The 15,417-nt window shown below is 45.2% G+C and overlaps 1 protein-coding gene across 21 annotated transcripts in view; it reads left to right on the top strand.

Moving 5' to 3' along the window:
- The window catches only part of LOC110521657 (protein furry homolog-like), a 90,975-nt gene that overhangs the window by 31,882 nt on the left and 43,676 nt on the right, over nt 1-15,417 (top strand). For 18 of the 21 annotated variants that reach the window (XM_036968607.1, XM_021599383.2, XM_021599381.2 and 15 more), the window contains one exon: nt 15,014-15,216. In XM_036968607.1, the coding sequence (XP_036824502.1) occupies nt 15,097-15,216 (120 nt within the window). In that variant the 5' untranslated portion in view covers nt 15,014-15,096. Of the gene's footprint in view, nt 1-529; nt 1,202-15,013; nt 15,217-15,417 lie in introns of those variants that run through there. The other 3 variants (XM_021599377.2, XM_021599379.2, XM_021599386.2) reach the window with 3 other exon arrangements.

Raw genomic sequence — 15,417 nt, 5'->3', positions numbered from 1 at the left:
GAAACGCCCCAATATGGAATCTCATGGCCAGCAGCTACTCTTGGCTATTCTGTGTTGGTGTGTGTGAAATACATTTTTATAGGTGGACCATTTTTTGTATTTAAAAAAAATAATTTCCTGTTTTTGTTGAAGTGCTGAATGGAGTTTGAATAGTGTTTTAATTTTGTTTTTATGCTGCTCTGGTGTCCTCTGCCCCCCTCCATATTCTTTCCTCCAGCCCACCCCCCACACCCCCTCGGCTTATTCAAGCCCTCTTTTTCTTCCTCATACTGCAGTCGGGGATGACGCATCAGTACTACTGTGGAGAGAACAGGAAGTGTAGTTTTGATAGGCCAGCAGCGCTGGACCACAGCCAAGGAACACTCGCAGCATTTTGATGACATCACCTCTACCCCCCCCCCCCTCACCCAGCTATTGAAACTAACCCTCTAGAGGGGGAGAGAGAGTGCGTCAGCAAGCATCAGTGAGCGAACAAGAGCTAGTTGAGGAGGGGAGGGGTTGTCCGCAAGCGAATGGAGAGGGAGAGCGCAACGGGGGGAGAATAGCTGACAGTGCTAGCAGTAGCAAGCTTGGACTCGACACAGAGGAGAGAGAATATTGCTGTGCTCCGCCGAGACCAGAATATATATTTTTCTGCGTGCTGCTCCACTTCCCATTCCTCTCTCTAACATCGGGAGGAAAGTTGTTTGTTTTATTTATTTATTTTCCTATGGTATTCATTCACCTCCGTGTTGTCTGTGCTGGGAGCGTGGTAAGGGACTCTGTGGATTGGCTAGCGAGCGGACGTTTGGATGGAAATGCAGCTCTAAAGATCCTCACGCTCTCCTCTCTCCGTGCCTCTCTGGGTGGTTGTACTTTCCACTGAACCCAGCTTACCGCCTGACACTTCCCCATGGGCCTCTCTGCAAACAGCAGCTGACTGGTGTCTGTTCTGAAATTCACCATGGGTCCTATAACCAGCTCCTCTGGAGGGTAGAACTGGGCTCCTGTCTGTTAGGAGGAGAGGTGTGTGTGTTTTGGGTGAGAGGAAGTGTGTATTTATGGGCCAGCGAAGTTGGAGTTTCCGGTCTGTGTTTTGGAGGATAACGTTAACAAGACTGGTCTTTGGTAACAGCCCTCGCTGGCGTCATGCTGAGCCTGCAGGATTCACTCTTCTTTGAGATCAGTATCAAGTCTCTGCTCAAGTCGTGGAGCGGCAGCTGTGAGTACCCTCGTCACACTGCCCGTCACAAGCGCACACCCAACGTTTACATACCATACCTAGCAAACGACACGCTTATCCATCTATATCACACGCTTACGTGGAACACAGCCATTAAGACTGATTATTCTCTTGGACATTTGCACCAATGGTTTAATCCGAGCAGAAAGGGGGAGCGGGGGGTCTAGATGTTTGGTCCAGCTGTGCCCGGTCTAGTTTGGTCTGTGTGCGGGTAGGAGAGGATTGAGTGTTCCCCTTCCCCCCCCCTCTCTCTCGTCCTGACCTCTCTACTGGTTGGCTGCTCTTTATTCCTCGGGGCTTGTTGCCCTGATGAGCATCTGCAGATACAGACTCCGATTACAGGCGCACACAGACGGGAAGTCCTCTCCCCTGAATGTCTCCGTGAGGGCGCCAGGTGCTTGTTGTGTGGGTAAATGTGTCTGCACGAGCTCTCTCTCTTTTGCTCTCTGTTGTCTGTCTGTCCGTGTCTCTCCCTCTCTGTCATCCTCTGGGATGGCTAATGTTTCCTCATTGATCCGTCTTCTTGTTGACTCCCATTAGTCGACTGGTATACAGATCACATTGGAGGGCCTGTGCACCATCCTATTGACCTTACCCATGGTCCTCATCTCTACTGGAAAGTTAATTCCAGTAAGGGTCACTACTGAAGCTGTGCTTGTTTGCCTCCCCTCAGTGCCTTTGATTATCAAGAAATACGCACAGTGAGAATATTGGTCACGTCACTTTTCTTGACTATGACTAAGCCTATTCTGGCTTCGTCTCATTTTAATATTTCCTCAAGACCTAAGTGTCCCCGTTTTTAATTTATTAGATTTTTTAAATAATTTTGATGATCATTTGATCAGAAAACGGTTATCTGTACTGTGTTCGTTAGCTTTGAGGAACTTCGGCCGTACTGAGATTTGGCCTCCGGAGGCTCTGCAATTGAGTCACAATCAAGCTCCGTACCGCATCGCGGTGCGCCTCCCAAATGTTGTCACAATGCAGAGGGCTCCGTAAAGCTCTGCGTTGACATGATTTAGTTGACGGTAGGTGGGGAGTGGTGGTACGTCCTGTATCAACACAAACTCACTTCCTTGACAACTTCCTTCACAACAGCTCTGCAAAGCACGCATGCCCTGACCTCTGCGGAGGCCGAATCGCTGTACATCAAATCAAATGTTATTGCTGTCACACATTCAGCAGGTGTTATTGCGGTTGTAGCGAAATGCTGTGCGGCCAATGGAGACACTGGAATAACCATAAATCTCCTTTAATGTGGCGCAAGCACAATGAGCGGTGCTTTATTTTCTGTTGTCAAACTGCTACTAGAACCCTAATTGTAAACCAGACTAAACGGTAATATGAAACTAACAGTCTGTTATTCAGTCTGTTACAGTAGCTAGCTGGCACCTCGTAATGGCTCAGTAGAAATGCAAGGTGACCGTTGGGTAAACATGTTCCTAATGAATGCCCCTTCACCCCTCTGTCCCCCCTCTGTGTTGGCTGCCAACTCTCCATTGGGCCTCTCACTTAGAACAATGACGAGTAAGGCTTAGTTTCAGCAACTGTCACTATGCCACCCTGCCAAAACGCTACTCTCCCGCCCTCTCCCGCTTTCCTTCTGTTTCCCCCTATATTTAATGTCCCAGGATGTGCCCTGTCCTCAGTTCAGCCTGTCCTCAGTCACAAGTGTTCAGTCTAAACACTCATTATAACAAGGTGACTCTGTGATCATCATGCTCGGCAGTGAACCGACAGGTGTGTAATCACACCTTAGTACAGATAACCCTGCTATCAGTCTGCTTGTTACACCAGGGTTATCCACGTCCCTTTTTAAACACTGGGAATGCATTTCACTTTTACTACATTGCATGTGTGATCTGAGTAATACATTGTTGTCTCTGAATTGACTATGGGATTATTTGGACCTAAAGGAGGCCAGTCCAAACGCATTGGAATCTGGACGTGTCAAGACACATTTCTAGAATAGCGCTTCAGTACTACAACAGTGTTCTGTATGTGCAAACACATACACATAGTGTGTGTTCGATTATCCCTGGTTGTCCTGGGAGCGGAAGTGAGGGCTCTATTTTTAAAGTGACAAGGTGGAGTCGCTGGCTCTAATACTTGTATAATCCCGCTGGGTGCTCTTTTTAATTGCAGGTCTCACAGTGGACCTCTGGCACGCTATGAATGATGAACATGGAGCATGTGTGGCCTGGTTCATCTCCACTCAACACAGTAGCTACTAGACTAGCTCTGGCTGGAGGGCTTGATCTGCAAGAGTAATCACTATTATTAGTCTTGTAGATACTTACCATTCGGAGTCCTCTTCTCTCTAGAACGTCCTCTTCTTGGAAAGATCACGAAGTGCTCTGACGGGCTTGGTCATTTACTTGCCATCACAAGGTCATACTATGCGTTTGCATTGCGATTTGAATGTGAAATGGGGTGTTGGGTGAGTCAGTACTGTAGTAAATCAGTATAATGACAGGCCAGACAGCAAGTGGAAGCAGCTCACAGGTTTATGGAGTGTTTGTGAACATGTGCAATCGGGTCAGTTGGGAGAGGGAGGGAGGGAGGTGTTGCACGTCACAAGTGAGCGAGGCAGAGACTTGGCCAGGGAAAGGAATTGGATGGTTTGCATTTTTTCTTCACTCTGTTGTTGAGTGGAAAAGTACAAACAATGTTGGGTTTCTCATTTCTGTGAGCCAGGCAGTCAGCAGCCCAGCCGGCCCGGGACAGAGGGAGACGGGGGGGAAGGGGGTGAGAAAGAATGGGAGAGGGACTGGGAAGGAGTCGGAGGAGGAGGAGAGGGAAGAGGGTAGCAGAGGGGGTGAGAGGGAAAGAGGGGGGCGGGTTGGAGGGGAAGGGAGAGGTGGTGGGGAGAAGGGTATGAGCAGGGGAAGTGAGGGAGAGGAAGGGAGCAAGGAGGGGGAGGGAGGGAGCAAAGAGCGAGGTGGGGTGAGGGAGAGAGGTGGGGTAAGGGGGCGGGACGGAGGACGAGAGCGGAGGGACGGAGGACGAGAGGGAGTGAGGGGACGGAGGGAGAGAGAGCGAGGAGAGGGAGAGCGAGGGGACGGAGGGAGAGGGAGAGCGAGGGGACGGAGGGAGAGGGAGAGCGGAGGGAGAGGGAGAGCGAGGGGACGGAGGGGACGGAGGGAGAGCGAGGGGACGGAGGGAGAGCGAGGGGACGGAGGGAGAGCGAGGGGACGGAGGGAGAGCGAGGGGACGGAGGGGGAGCGAGGGGACGGAGGGGGAGCGAGGGGACGGAGGGGGAGCGAGGGGACGGAGGGAGAGCGAGGGGACGGAGGGAGAGCGAGGGGACGGAGGGAGAGCGAGGGGACGGAGGGAGAGCGAGGGGACGGAGGGAGAGCGAGGGGACGGAGGGAGAGCGAGGGGACGGAGGGAGAGCGAGGGGACGGAGGGAGAGCGAGGGGACGGAGGCAGAGCGAGGGGACGGAGAGAGAGAGAGAGAGAGGGGGAGGGGGATGGGGTGAGGGTAAGGGTATGAGCAGGGGAAGTGAGGGAGAGGAAGGGAGCAAGGAGGGGGAGTGGTGTAGCGAGGAAGGGAGAGGGAGGGAGCAAATAGGGAGGTGGGGCGAGAGAGGTGTGGGAGGGAGTGGGGTAAGAGGGAGAGAGTGGGGAGGGACAGAGGGTGAGAGAGAGGGTGAGAGAGAGGGTGAGGGACGGAGGGAGAGGGAGCGCGGGGACGGAGGGAGGGAGCGCGGGGACGGAGGGAGAGGGAGCGCGGGGACGGAGGGAGAGGGAGCGCGGGGACGGAGGGAGAGAGAGCGCGGGGACGGAGGGAGAGAGAGCGCGGGGACGGAGGGAGAGAGAGCGCGGGGGGGGGGGGGGGTGAAGGGGTGAGGGAACGGTATGGTAGAGGTAAGGGAACGAGGAGGGAGGGTGGAACACTGGAAAAGGGCAGGAGGGTGGGGAATGGAAAAGGGCAAGGGGAGGAGGAAAAGGGAGGCTGAGAGCACAGGCCTGTAGTGAGCTGGCTATGTGACGTCATCAGGGGAGAAAGAGGGTGTTGGTGTGGAGCACAGTAAACAAAGTGGGACTGTTTCAAAGGCTCTCTTTGCTGCAGAACAACATTTGAACTACTCTCAGCTGACACTCCCCAATTTTGCTCCCCCATTAACCCAAACACTGTCCCTGACTCCCCGAGCTCTTTTACATAAAGCAGCATGACTGTGCTGCGATTCTGCTGCAGCTGCTGAACCAACCGGAAATGTCCGATTTATGTTAAGTCTGCAAGTAAGGGTGCCACCTTCATCTTTTTGTGACTGCGGCTGGCTACAGTAACAGTAGACTAACTTGTGTGGCTGCTGATAAAAAATAAAAAAAAGATTTAAGAAAATGGAAGGGCTGTAATGCTCCCCAACACTAATGTATAGACAAAAGCCACCCAACTCTGAAACGCAAAAGACTCTGTTAGGGCCCATTCATGTAACCTATGAGTTAAACTGTGTGTCTGTTTGTTCAGTAGAGTTTTAATGGGGGAGTTGCTGGGTGTGAACATGTTTCCTTCTCTTCTGAAAAACTCATTAATTTTTACTGTGTGCTGGTTCACTCCTTACTATTGTTTTGAAGTTTGGGCAACACACCAGTGTTCCCATGGTAATCAGGAAGAAACAGTGAGGCGTTTCCTTGGAGGGAGGTTGGGAGTCAGCTGACCATTGGCCATCCGTCCCAGAGTCCCCTCTGTCCCAGAGTCCCCTCTGTCCTGGCAGGCAGACTGTGTCCTAGTACAGCAGCAGGGCCCCTCTGTTGGTTGCTGTGTCTATAAATTAGAGGTAGACCGATTTATGATTTTTCAACGCTGATACCGACAATATTGACAATTACAACAATACTGAATGAACACTTATTTTAACTTAATATAATACATCAATAAAATCAATTTAGCCTCAAATAAATAATGAAACTTGTTCAATTTGGTTTAAATAATGCAAAAAGAGTGTTGGAGAAAAAAGTAAAAGTGCAATATGTGCCATGTAAGAAAGCTAACGTTTAAGTTCCTTGCTCAGAACATGAGAACATGTTAAAAGGAACCACCAGCTTTCATATGAGTCTTCAATATTCCAAGGTAAGAAGTTTTAGGGTGTAGATATTATAGGACTATTTCTCTCTATACCATTTGTATTTCATTAACCTTTAACTACTGGGTGTTCTTATAGGCACTTTAGTATTGCCAGTGTAACAGTATAGCTTCCTGGGCAGCAGCCACCCCCGAAACAGCGTTACCCATGCAGAGCAAGGAGAACAACCACTCCAAGTCTCAGAGCGAGTGACATTTGAAACGCTATTAGCGTGCACCCAGCTAACTAGCTAGCCATTTCACATCGGTTATACCAGCCTCATCTCGGGAGTTGATAGGCTTGAAGTCATAAACAGCGCAATGCTTGAAGCACAGCGATGAGCTGCTGGCAAAATGCACGAAAGTGCTGTTTGAATGAATGCTTACGAGCCTGCTGGTGCCTACCATCGCTCAGTCAGACTGCTCTATCAAATCATAGACTTAGTTATAACATAATAACACACAGAAATACGAGCCTTAGTTTCCGGATTCGATCATATTAATGACCTATCATCTCGAAAACAAGACGTTTATTCTTTCAGTGAAATACGGAACCGTATGGTGTTTTATTTAACGGGTGGCATCCATAAGTCTAAATTATCCTGTTACATTGCACAACCTTCAATGTTATGTCATAATTACGTAAAATTCTTTCAAATTAGTCGGCCCAAACTGTTGCATATACCCTGACTCTGCGTGCAATGAACGCAAGAGAAGTGACACAATTTCACCTGGTTAATATTGCCTGCTAACCTGGATTTCTTTTAGCTAAATATGCAGGTTTAAAAATATATACTGGTGTATTGATTTTAAGAAAGGCATTGGTGTTTATGGTTAGGTACACATTGGAGCAACGGCAGTCCTTTTTCACGAATACGCACCGCATCAATTATATGCAACGCAGGACACACTAGATAAACTAGTAATCTCATCAACTATGTGTAGTTAACAAGTGATTGTGATTGATTGTTTTTTATAAGATAAGTTTAATACTAGCTAGCAACTTACCTTGGCTTACTGCATTCGCGTAACAGGCAGGCTCCTCGTCGAGTGCAATGTAATCAGGTGGTTAGAGCATTGGACTAGTTAACTGTACGGTTGCAAGATTGAATCCCCGAGCTGACAAGGTAAAAATCTGTCGTTCTGCCCCTGAACAAGGCAGTTAACCCACCGTTCCTAGGCCGTCATTGAAAATAAGAATGTGTTCTTAACTGACTTGCCTAGTAAAACAAAGATTAAATAAAGGTGTAAAAAAATACATTTAAAAATCGGCCAAATCGGTGTCCACAAATAACGATTTCCGATTTGTTATGAAAACTGGATATCGGCCCTAATTATTCGGCCATTCCAATTAATCGGTCGAACTCTACTATAAATGTCAGAAAAGCTTTCTTTCCCTTCAGCTTGGGTATGCAACCACCTTGTGTGTTAAATGTTGACTGTGTTTGGTAGAAGTAGTCCTGGATGTGTGTGTGTGTGTGTGGTTCTGCATAGTTTGGCAGACAGTAGACGATTTTGTGCTTGAATAATGTGGTTCCTTCCCCTTGTAGAAGTACAGACATGTGTTTTCACCTGTTTCTAGAGAAACCAACAGGCTGGAACAGCACACAGATCAAACGAAGGCTTAACTGACACACACGCACACACACACACACACACACACACACACACACACACACACACACACAATGGCTATTGGCTATATTTAGTATTAAAATGTGTGCATGTACCAACCAGTGTTTCCATTAGGAAAATATGACTCCGATTTTAATTTCCTGAACCTACAGTGCCTTGCGAAAGTATTCGGCCCTCTTGAACTTTGCGACCTTTTGCCACATTTCAGGCTTCAAACATAAAGATATAAAACTGTATTTTTTTGTGAAGAATCAACAACAAGTGGGACACAATCATGAAGTGGAACGACATTTATTGGATATTTCAAACTCTTTTAACAAATCAAAAACTGAAAAATTGGGCGTGCAAAATTATTCAGCCCCTTTACTTTCAGTGCAGCAAACTCTCTCCAGAAGTTCAGTGAGGATCTCTGAATGATCCAATGTTGACCTAAATGACTAATGATGATAAATACAATCCACCTGTGTGTAATCAAGTCTCTGTATAAATGCACCTGCACTGTGATAGTCTCAGAGGTCCGTTAAAAGCGCAGAGAGCATCATGAAGAACAAGGAACACACCAGGCAGGTCCGAGATACTGTTGTGAAGAAGTTTAAAGCCGGATTTGGATACAAAGAGATTTCCCAAGCTTTAAACATCCCAAGGAGCACTGTGCAAGCGATAATATTGAAATGGAAGGAGTATCAGACCACTGCAAATCTACCAAGACCTGGCCGTCCCTCTAAACTTTCAGCTCATACAAGGAGAAGACTGATCAGAGATGCAGCCAAGAGGCCCATGATCACTCTGGATGAACTGCAGAGATCTACAGCTGAGGTGGGAGACTCTGTCCATAGGACAACAATCAGTCGTATATTGCACAAATCTGGCCTTTATGGAAGAGTGGCAAGAAGAAAGCCATTTCTTAAAGATATCCATAAAAAGTGTTGTTTAAAGTTTGCCACAAGCCACCTGGGAGACACACCAAACATGTGGAAGAAGGTGCTCTGGTCAGATGAAACCAAAATTGAACTTTTTGGCAACAATGCAAAATGTTATGTTTGGCGTAAAAGCAACACAGCTCATCACCCTGAACACAACATCCCCACTTGTTGTTGATTCTTCACAAAAAATACAGTTTTATATCTTTATGTTTGAAGCCTGAAATGTGGCAAAAGGTCGCAAAGTTCAAGGGGGCCGAATACTTTCGCAAGGCACTGTATATGCATTGGGTACATAAACCATTAGGGGCGTCCACATACAGTGCTCAGAATGACACAGATCACATTTATATTATGGTAATGCATCTTAACAGAACATGCAACTTGTGTAATGAAGCAGCCAATAAAACATAATTTTCAAACATGTGCAAAAATGCTATTTTGTGGGAAAGCACATTTCTAAACAACTCCCCTGATAGCGGTTCCATATGTGACTGAGATCTGAAGATGCAACAACGCGGATGGGTTGCTAACATGACTATGATGGTGCCTTTGGCTTCTGGGCAATGAAAGAATGTTGATATGCAAACCAATAGAACAGGAGAGAAATTGCATAGTGGTGGATCCAATTGGGAAGTAAATGGAAATACATTTTCCAAAATTATAAAATGACTCATGTGTATACAGAAATAAATTAAATAATTAAAATACCTCACCAGAAAGCATGACTTAGCCTAGGGTTGCACATTTTGAGGAATATTCAGAGGTGGAAACTTTCCATGGGAATTAACAGAAATGTATGCAAATTAATATTAATACCATTTAAATGTAGATGTTTTTTTGCATTGGATGTATTTACCATATATGGAGACAAACATAAACATTTTACCTTATAAGTAGGCATAGTTGCAAATGATTAAATCCTAGAAATAAAAACACATTTAGTTACTAATTGAGATTAATTAAAATGAGTTGACTCTTCACATGGGATGATTTCACTGAACAATAAAATAAATGGAATATTAAATGATCCATCGCATCTCCCCAAAAACATTTTGAACATGCATCTGTAAAATGATATTCTAGAAACTGAAGCTTTGGTGGTCTTCCTCTCAGGCTTCCATGTCTTCTCCCTGGACCTCCTCAATTTCCACCTCTTGAACATCAGACTCTGAGTTCTCATCTTCACTGCCACTTTCCAAACTTGTTGAGGATGGCTTATTGTCAGGCTCAAAAAGCCTCAAATTTGCGTGGATGGCCACCAATTTTTTTTTAAACCTTGTATTGGTCAGCCTGTTGCGTGCTTTTGTGTGTGTGTGTGTTCCCAAACAAGGACCAGTTGCGCTCTGAGGAGCCTGATGTTGGTGGGATTTGGAGGAGGATGATGATGGCAAAAGGGGAAAGAGCCTCAGATCCACAGTCCCTTCCACCAGGTGGCTGATGAGATATGTTGGCACGACTGCCATAATGGATTTTCATCCCAAAGCCCTTGCTTGGAAGTGTACTTCGCCAGACTGCCAAGAACCTTGCCCTCATCCAGGCCAAGGTGGCGAGACACAGTAGTGATGACACCATAGGCCTTGTTGATCTCTGCACCAGACAGGATACTCTTGCCAGGATACTTAGGGTCCAACATATACGCTGCGGCGTGTATGGGCTTCAGGCAGAATTTATATATTTTCTATATTTATAGAATATATTTCTTTACTGCAGTTTCCTCTGCTTGGAGCAACAGTGAAGTGGGCAGGGCACTACACATTTCTTCTCTTACATCTGCAAGCAGAGTCTGAACAGCAGACAGGATGGCATTGTCTCCCACAATCCGTGCAATGGCTCCTGCTATAGGTTTCAGGAGTTTCAGACTGCTTACCACTCTCCCAAAATCCATCACCCAGTGCTCAAATTCTTCTCACTTTGCTTGGTGAGGTAGATTGCTGCTATAACTTGATGACCCTTCACATACCTAACCATTTCCTTGGCTCTCATCCATTGTTTTCAGTGCCATGATGTCCTTGAGGAGCAGATTTAACGCATGAGCAGCACAGCCAATGAGTGTGATGTGAGGGTAAGACTCCTCCACTTTAGACCAAGCAGCCTTCATGTGCGCAGCATTGTCTGTCACCAGTGCAAATACCTTCTGTGGTCCAAGGTAATTGATGACTACCTTCAGCTCATTTGCAATGTAGAGACCGGTGTGTCTGTTGTGTTTGTGCGCTTGTAGAATACTGGTTGAGGGGTGGAGATGATGTAGTTAATTATTCTTTTCCCACGAACATTCGACCACCCATCAATGATGATTGCAATACAGTCTGCTTTCTCTATGATTTGCTTGACCTTCACTTGAACTCTGCATCCAGCAAATGAGTAGATAAAGCATGTCTGGTTGGAGGGGTGTATGCTAGGCAAAGAACATTCAGAAATCTCTTCCAATACATATTGCCTGTGAGCAACAGAGGTGAACCAGCTCAAGCAAGACATTCGTCAGCATTTCTCCGACTATTTTCCTCCATTGATTTAAAAAAAAAAACCTTCTGATTCCAGGAGGACCATTAGTTGTTGCTGTCATTTTCACCTCGAATAGAAGTAGAGGGACTTTTGTCAACGGTTGCTTGTTGTGAGTGCTGATGGAACTTCGTGAACTTGGCCAGATGATTCTGCATCCTTGTTGCATTCTTCACATATGATTTGGCACAGTATTTGTAAATGTACACTGCTTTTCCTACATTAGCGGCAGTGAAATGTCTCAACACATCAGATAGTGCCCGTGGCATTTTCCTGTAAAGAGTAGAAAAAAATGTGTAACAAAAACAGAATACAATTCCATGTACAGCTAAATAGTTAAGCAGTTAGATTAAACAACTGATTTTGTAAGATGTTTTAAAATGAAACATGTATGGAAACAGGTTAATTAACACTCCTCAGTTAACAGGCTTAAGCAAGCTAAAACCAACATGTTAGTAAACCCCAACTAGCAGAAATTAACAAGTTAGAAATGATTTAAACACACTTTGCTGTAGGCTACTATTTAGTAGTTAGTAATCAAACCAGTATTGTAATCAAACTTACCAGAAAGTGTTTAGTCCTTGACTCAGACAGTGTAGTAGTGTGGGCTTAATAGCATCTCATTAGGGTGCAAGATCTTGAGAATCAGCTGTACATGTGATGGAGGAGTGCACCGTGCATGCTGAGGGTTGCACTTCCATTTGAATTGGGGATAGTTGAACCAAAATATGCCGCAAGACCTAGAACTGCCTCATGTGTTTCCCACAAAAATAAGTTTCACTGTTATAAGCTAACTTTTTTGATGAATTTAAGCAACATTTCCCAAATTCCAGGGCTTAACTTCCCATGGAAAATTTCCAGAAGAAGTATTTGGTTTGTTTCAAATCACAGGCTCGTAGGCCTATGCCTATTTGGGCAGCGCCCTTGGCAATAGGCCTAGCTGATTATTGAGTTGCGTCTGTCAGTGAAATGCATCTAAAATATGTGTGAAGATAATGTGGCTTTTTGTATAATTAAAAATGTTGAGACAAGAAGGGCAGGGGTGTGTGGCGACGATATGGACAAGTTTCTCTAGATTGGCTGAGCTGTCTCCTGCCAATTCTTGCACATTCATTGTTTCATTGTGTGAATGTTTTGCTCTTTTGATTCATTTATTTGTATTCACCATTTACATATGACACCAGTATTAAATGTACTGTTAATCCCTGTCATTTGGCTACATACATTTCTGTTAATGCATGTATTAATTCGTCATTTTTACCATTCTCATTCTTGGAGTGGAAACATTGTTTGCGTAGTCCACAACCTGCTACACTTGTGAAACAAGTTTTGGTTTATTTCATAACCATCATTTAAGAGATTTGTCCATTTGTTGATTGCTAACATTGAGCACGTCAAAGAAAAGACGATCAGAACATCTGGTTTCTCTGGCCTGCTGCATAGAAACGCAGGAAAGTGTTGTTGTTTTACATCCATTACAAATTCTAATATATTAACTGTAGTTCCTCACATTAAACTATTTTACAACAATCTCCCCCTAGATAATCACCAAACCTCAGTGTGTGAAAGAGCAATGGCAATTATAGGCCTACTGCTGCATTGGCCTATAGACTGAGTTCCATGTGCTCATTTCTTTAGCCGCCAATGAATCACGGCATATCAATATGGCAAAGGGTTTGGTATTCTCGCATTAGTTGACTCTTTTTAATCATTTTAATTCGTATTGTTATGATAAATGAGCATATGAAAATCATAACTGGCACGCAAAACAGTAGAAACGGTAGGATAAATTGTAAACCATTCCCTAACTTGAAACTCACTCCTATGAAGTCTTTATACAAGCGTTTCACTACACCCGCAATGACATCTGCTAAATAGATCTATGTGATCAATCAAATTTGAATTATAAAATCATTGCCTCTACATTTCTATGGTCAGATTGTGCCTATAGGCTACTTTGTAGCAAGGTACAACATGCCTCATAATATGAAATAAAACGTTTTAGGTTTCAAACAATTAAGTATTTCTTAAATGCATACTGCCTCCAGCTCACATTGTGAAGTGGTCGGTGACTCGCTTGATAGCCTGTTGCCTGCAATTGAATGGTGAATGGGAGGCGCACTTCAAATTCCAGTTGAGAAACAAAACTCATTTTAACATTGCATTTAGCATTGTTGCGCAATGACAGGGTTTATAAAAGCAGATACATGTTTTTCCTCCAGTGGCAACCAGCTGAGGAGCTGCAGGAGAAATCCAGCTGGATGCTGTGTGTGTCTGATAGTCATTGTGTATCTTATCCAACAACTAACAAAAATGCACAGGCAATAAAAATGTATTCCACTAAATGATGCACATTTTACCTATAGACCGATAAGTATGACTGTCAAATGTATTCAACTGGTATTTCCATGAATGAATAAAAAGCATTATTTTGCAATGGGATTTTTTTTTTGTGGTTCCATGTCATTTTTGTCCGGCAGGTTTATCGGCCTTTCACTTTGTTGATTAACGGAAACCCGGGTACCAACCAGCCCTCATATAAGGGCGCACATTCACACACACTCCTCTCTGAGTTTAGTTTCCATCCTGACCCCTCTGGGAACGTGTTACAGGAAGCTTGTCTAAATATTGAACGCTTCTGTGCACAGTTTGTGTGAAGTTTTTCACTCTAATCTGCTGGGTTCTTTGATATTCCTATTTACATAACTGTGTTTGTGCAATGGGGCAGGGAGGGTGAATCTGCATATGTTTTAACTTCTCATGCGCTAACAAGAGACCTGACCAGGTGAAAGCTATGATCTCTTGTTGATGTCACTTGTTAAATCCACTTCAATCAGTGTAGATGAAGGGAAGGAGACAGGTTAAAGAAGGATTTTTAAGCCTTGAGACAATTGAGACATGGATTGTGTATGTCTGCCATTCAGAGGGTGAGTGGGCAAGACACAATATTTAAGTGCCCCTGAACAGGGTATGGTAGCAGGTGCCAGGCGCTCTGGTTTGTGTCAAGAACTGCAACGCTGATGTGTTTCACCTCCAACAGTTTCCTGTGTGTATCAAAAATGGTCCACCACCCAAAGAACATCCAGCTAACTTGACACAACTGTGGGAAGCATTGGAGTCAACATGGGCCAGCATCCCTGTGGAAGGCTTTCAAAACATTATAGAGTCCATGTCCTGACAAATTGAGGCTGTTCGGAGTGCAAAGGGGGCGCAACTCAATATTAGGAAGGCCTTATTAATGTTTTGTACACTCCGTGTATATTGTTGGTCAACTCATTTGGGTTTGATTTGGTGTAGTCCAGTGAGGCCAGAGACCAATGCTACATCCCTTTTACCCAACATTGAATGTGTGCTGCCCTCATAGCCTGCAGTTAGTTGGGTGATGGTAAACTTTTCTAGTGAAATCAAGCAACCAATAGGTTACAGGCTAATCAAATGTGTAGATTTTTTTTGTTGTCTTCCACTGAGCACCCACTGGCATACTAGCATAGCTCCTCTGTGTGTTTAGGTTGATTATTGAGGTTCCTTCTCTCTTTCATCTCTCCACTGCTCTCTCTCTCTGTTTGGATTATAGCTGACTCCTGACCTCCAGTCATGTGATGGTGTTCAGAATCACTGCCTGCTCTGCCTGTCTCTGACCTGTCCCCTCTCTCTCTCTCCCTGCAGCCTCGGCCCCAGTCAGCAGTGTGAGTAGACGCCGCGCCCCCTCCGTGGCCCCCCTGTCGTGGGAGAAGCGAAACGCCGCCGCCATGTCGAGCATCACCATCGACCCCGAGCTCAAGCCCGGGGAGTTTGTCATCAAGAGCCTGTTGGCTGAGTTTGCTGTGCTGGCTGAGAAGAAGATTGAGGTGGTGATGGCTGAACCGCTGGTGAGTTGCTGTGATCTGAGAGCGAGGAAGTAAGGCCACATTTCTAATCAACCCCTAGCCCTGAATCCTAGGCACTTGTCTGAAAGAATTGGATAGGTGAAGCAATAAAAAATAAAAAAATGTATTAATTTATTTTACCCCTTTTGTCCCCAATTTCGTGATATCCAATTTTAGTTAGTCTTGTCCCATCGCTGCAACTCC

The sequence above is a fragment of the Oncorhynchus mykiss genome, chromosome 30 (assembly GCF_013265735.2).
Source record: "Oncorhynchus mykiss isolate Arlee chromosome 30, USDA_OmykA_1.1, whole genome shotgun sequence".
NCBI classification, from domain to species: domain Eukaryota; kingdom Metazoa; phylum Chordata; class Actinopteri; order Salmoniformes; family Salmonidae; genus Oncorhynchus; species Oncorhynchus mykiss.
The sequence above is the reverse complement of the archived record's forward strand: the minus strand, read 5'-3'. Positions and strand labels throughout refer to the sequence as shown.